This window comes from Ipomoea nil, unplaced genomic scaffold, assembly GCF_001879475.1.
Source record: "Ipomoea nil cultivar Tokyo-kokei standard unplaced genomic scaffold, Asagao_1.1 scaffold0688, whole genome shotgun sequence".
NCBI classification, from domain to species: Eukaryota; Viridiplantae; Streptophyta; class Magnoliopsida; order Solanales; family Convolvulaceae; genus Ipomoea; species Ipomoea nil.
The window spans coordinates 6,205,360-6,210,817 of record NW_017617116.1 but is presented as its reverse complement, the minus strand read 5'-3'; the positions used below and the strand labels follow the sequence as shown (position 1 = coordinate 6,210,817).

The following is a 5,458-nucleotide window of genomic DNA, read 5'->3' as shown; positions in this document are numbered from 1 at the left end:
TATAATTAAAGGGTCACATTTGTGTGAGACCGTCTTACATATCTTTATTCGTGAGACAGGTCAGGTCGAATCAATATAAAAATGTAATATTTATACTGAAAAATGTAATATTATTAATACTTTTACATTTTGTTGTAAAAGTATTACATTTTCCCTTATAAGTAATGCTGACAAGTGTTTGTCACTTATAAGAGAAAATATAATATTTTTAAATCAAATGTACAAGTATTATATTTTCTTCAAAAATATTACGCCTTCCAAATATAAGTATAAGAGCCGAGTTGAAATGGTTAGAAGCACATGCCAATCATCTATTCGAGCTCGAACTCAGAAAGTAGAGTTCGAGTTTCACATTTGAAATCAAGCTTTGTTTTAAGGTTGTAACGTTTGGTCTCAGTTAGATTTATTACATTGTCGACTATATAGACAAGTCAATATGATAATCATAAATTACTGGAGATTCGATTATTCTATTATCATATTTTGTGAGTTTCAAATTTATACCCAAAAAAGTAAAATTAAAAGAATATATGGCTAAAGGAGTAGTGGCCACTCCAATCGATTAACAAGTACGTGAAAAGCATGCATCTGTTTATGTGCGCGGATTATATATATATATATATATATATATATATATATATATTATTAAAAAAATTCCAAAAATTATGTTTATGCAATACAATACAAAAACTACCAAAAAATCTCCATTGAAGGTGCTATTAGCCTATTACATAGTGTTTGAAACATCACTATCAACCAACTGCAAGTACACACACAAAAAAAATTATTTGTTTCCTCAAACAAACAATGCAACATTCTACTGCACTGCAGCATACAAAATATGGGGGCGGGAAATTGGGAATGAACAAAAGAATAGGGACTGAAAGTGAAATAGTCGAGTTCACGTTTTCCGTTATGCCCCGTCTGTCGAGCCGTCATTACTCCCCCCTCTGCACTGTTCACTTATGACCCCTCCACTTAACGGCAGCCGTCACGCCTATAAATGCGGGTTCTCCACTTCTCTCTCTATATCCTTTGAAGAAGAAGAAAAAAAAAACATCGCGCTTTCTCTCTCTAGAAAAACCATCACTTTTTCCATGTCGCTGTTTGAAACGGTGGTTGCGTGAAAAAGAAGACTAGAACAGAATCTTTGTCTCTGTTTTCTTGAGAGATTCAAATTTCTCTCCTTTTTTTCTCCGACTTTAATCTCTGCTAATAGCCGTTTGCGTGTGTTCTGGAAAAAAACAAGAGATGGGTAAGAGAGATCATCAGTGTCAGAATCCAAACGAGAAAGATCAGAGAGTTCAAGCTGTTCTTGACATCCTCAGAAAACAATCTCCTCTCACTCTCAAACAGGTATATATATATATATATATATATATATATATATATATATATATATATATATAAATATATACCTTAAACTTGTTTTTCCTATGTTTATGCTCATTACCCAGATTTTGTTTCTGCTGATTCCCATGTTTTTACTATGTTTTTTTTCTGGTGAGCAGGAAAAATTCTGCAACAAGGGATGTGTGGAGAGGTTCTTGAAGGCGAAAGGGGACAGCGTGAAGAAGGCTGCGAAACATCTTCGTAGTTGTCTTGCTTGGAGGGATTCCTTAGGCATAGGTATATATTGTACTATGTTTATCTGCTCTGTTCTTTCTCTCCATCTTCAAAAATTTGAAACCCCATCGAATAATTCTAAGAATCTGGGATTCTGGGAATATTTGTTTTTTTTTTTTAATATGATATATGGAGTGAACTGACCACATTAAAGTACTCAAAATATGGGTATATGATTAAAGTTTTAAAAAAAATGAATTTCCTGTCAGTTTTATGTTTATTTATATGTTTTTTTTTTGTATGTATTTTTGCAGATCGTCTCATGGCTGATGAGTTCTCTGCTGAGCTTGTTGAAGGTGTGGCTTATGTTGCAGGCCATGATGATAGTTCCAGACCTGTCATGGTACTGTTAACTAATCCCATTATTTTCTTTGATTAATTCTTTTTTTTTTTGAATTTTTTTCCTGAAATATTTTGGGTGGTCAAAACAGATTTTCAGGATCAAACAAGATTACCAGAAGTTCCATTCCCAGAAAATGTAAGTTTAAACGAGATTCGACTAGATTAGTTTCTTTTGAGATTCGAAAAAAATAAAAGGAATTTATTGTTATTATTATATATGTGTGTAGGTTTACTGTTTTGCTGGCGTTTACAGTGGAGGTGGCAATTCAAACCATGGCCAAAAATGTTGAACAGTTTGTGATACTCTTTGATGCCAGTAAGTATTATAGTAGTAGTACCATGTGTTTCTGAAATGACACTATTATCCTTGATTAGCTTATTATGAAAATCTGGTAAAGTTTGGGGGGGACAAAAGGCAATTTTGAATCCTTCTTTCTCTCTCTCTCTCCTCTCTCTATCTCTCCTCGAATCAGAAGTCAGCTTTCTCTGAGTTGGGGAAGCAGCAGCAGTAGTTTAATGTACATTCCCCTTCTGGGTTTTCCCAGGAGCCTTTTATCAGTCTGAAATACCCCAAAACACACCTTTTCTTGAAAAAAAATTTAACCTTTACTTTGCCCACTTTAATTTCCAATATTGTCACGCCTGCTTTCCATAATTGTTTAACAAATTAATTAGCTCGAGTGGAAAGGGTTTGAATCGTTTAAGTTTATTATCGGGGATGTTAAAACTTAAAATGTATTAACTCGAATGGTAAGAGTTTGAGTGGTTTAAGTTCGGGTCGAAAAGAACATACCAAAACTGGTCCCTGGGAAATTAGCAGTTTCTTGGCAATGTCTTTTCAGAGTTTGCCTGGAGTGCCCTTGAGGTGTTGCTTTCAAGGTTGGGAATATATGCTCTGATGTGGGGGTATAAGTTGTCATTCTCTGTCTCAATTTCTTCTTTTCCACTATATAAAGTTTGGTTATCCAGAAAGTGTGCTAATAAATGGTCTCTTTTTGCAACCCAAAGGTGAATGAATATGTAATTATTATTTTGGTTTAATGATGGTAATTAATATTGTTTGTGTATTTATAGAAATTGGGTTTGTGCCAAAATGCAGGCTTTTTCAGGTCAGCTTCTGCCTTTATGAACATCTTGTTGGCTGCAATGAAAGTGGTGGCTGATTACTACCCTGGCCGCCTTCACAAGGCCTTTGTCATTGACCCTCCTTCCCTCTTCTCCTATCTTTGGAAGGTACACATTCCATTACTCTTAAGTCCGAGCAATCCTAGTCAAATTAGTCAGACAATTAGCTTGATAATTATAAAGTTTTAAATTTGACATTTTGATCTTCTCAGTTTGAACGGGTCAACTGTAAGCAACCTACATAGACCAATTTAGTACAATCTCCTGTTTGAAATAATGTTATAAAAGTTCGAGTGAATCACCCGTGAACAACATAACCTATCTAGGCTGGTTTAGTAAAATTTTCCGTTTGAATTCTATTCGTTACACAAAGACGAACAAAATTTATAGAAAATTTTATAACCTAAGGACAAACATTATAGAGTTCTATTTTAGTGGGATCTGTAAATTTTGTCATTTTTTATGAACGTTATTGGTTCTTTTAAATGGAATCTATAATTTTACAAATGTTACTAGATTATTTAAAGCTAGATTTATAAATTTTGTTTGTGTAATGACAAACATTATAAGTTTTTTTAAATGGGATTTGATAGTAACTTAGATTTTGAATGCAGGGAGTGAAGGCATTTGTGGAGCTTGCACCGTTGACCATGGTGGTATCATCGCTTGACTTTGAAGATTCTCTAGAGTTTAATAATTTCTCAACATATCCCAGAGCTGCATCCCTGAGATTCAGCCCTGCATCCGTGGCATCATCAACGGCCAAGATTGGCCCATGCTCATCCTCAAGGTTCTCATTCACGGTCTCCCACCACTTTGACTCTCTGAAGCCGTGGCACCTCACGTTGACCGACACGTCAGCGTCGAAGATAGGCCCCACCACCGTCCACTCGTCAACCAACCTGGGCTCCGCCGCCATCTCGCCGCTCAACGCCCGGTCCATGTCATTCGCCTCGCCCCTCGCACGGACTCCACGTGGCACCGCCGGTGCCGCCGCCACAGCCCGGAAGGGTTTCTTTCCCTCCACGCCGCTGCCGCAGAAGACCCAAGAATTCGACTCCGCCGCCCTCCACCCACGCGCCGCCCGTCCCTCTTTCTTCCAGTCGCCGGCCATGTTCTTCAAGAAAGACTGCCACGTCACCCGACCCGACAAGTCCCGCGAGTCGTTCGTCCCGTTCTTGAAGTTTTACCGCCGGCCGTACGACGAAATGATTTACCGGTCAAAGATGCGGCCGCCGCTGGGCGGACTGATCGCCATTGTCCCGCCGCACCTCAAACGCCGGCACATGTCGGTGTCTCAGAGGTTTTAGCAGCCCTCGCTAAAACCTTAAACCTTAGTGGTACATACAACATATTATTAGTTAATCACCATCAACCATATCTTATATCATTATTATTAATGTTAACAAACAGTGTTTTGTTACTAATAATTGATTAATTATATTTTCATTTCAATGCTCAAACTCCAAAGCCCATTTTGATTTCTCAGTTGATGCTGAGACCACATATTAAAATATGTTTGATGTGAGAGGTGAAAGACTAAGGAGAGTGCGTACTATGTGGGATGTGAAATGTCGTGCAAAATGTCTCATTTAGTGCAACGTGGAAATTTATGAGCTACAACTTTTTGTGTATATATATATGTTGTTGTTTCGCACTTTAATTACTTTGGGGCCTTGGGCTATGCATAAACCATTCTTGGGGACAAGGTAGCGTTGTTGACACGGTGAACATTCATCTTTCTCCTCACAACATTTGTATGATATGATATAAATTGGTATTGGAATTAATAGTATTAGGTCCTATAGATTTGGTCACTAGATCAGAGTTTAAACAAACTCCTAACATAATAGGTCAAATACTTCTGATGTAGAATATACGGGCGGTATTCTCTACAGTATACGATCCTAGGTCAGTTCTGGATTCGGATCCTATGCCTGGTATGTTTGTTGGTTTAAGTTCTACAACCCGATTTACGTGACAGTGTATCAAAAGTTCTCGAGCTATCTAGTAGCTAGTGTTTAGAAGTAGTCAAAAAGTCTCCCTTATCGTTGCTTCGTGGGGTATTTATAGAGAACTTGAGGGGCACATGCCGGGAGACCGACATGCTCGCCACCTGTCTCTCATGCACCCGGGATCAGGTCTGCGAAGGGGAAAGAACACGTGTAATAATATATTTGTGGTGTTATTTGCCTACCAGGCTTAGCTTCGAGTGCTAAGTACTAATGTTCGGGCCACTACGGTCGGGATCCGAGCAAATAGGTCGTACCCGACCCCGCAAAGTGCGGACAACAACCCGTTAAGCTATGAAATTAATAGTACATTCAGGTCGGTTCAATATAATGATGTACGTTTAGGGTCGGAA

At 38.0% G+C, this 5,458-nt stretch overlaps 1 protein-coding gene across 1 annotated transcript; it reads left to right on the top strand.

The window, feature by feature from the left end:
- Positions 1-1,030: 1,030 nt before the first annotated feature.
- On the top strand, positions 1,031-4,566 carry LOC109175359. The gene is made up of 7 exons (XM_019324617.1): positions 1,031-1,356; positions 1,512-1,629; positions 1,881-1,969; positions 2,058-2,104; positions 2,196-2,284; positions 3,068-3,201; positions 3,708-4,566. Exons 1-7 carry the CDS (start codon positions 1,252-1,254, stop codon positions 4,401-4,403), a joined length of 1,278 nt encoding a protein of 425 aa, XP_019180162.1. The 5' UTR covers positions 1,031-1,251; the 3' UTR covers positions 4,404-4,566.
- The last annotated feature ends 892 nt before the right edge of the window (positions 4,567-5,458 follow it).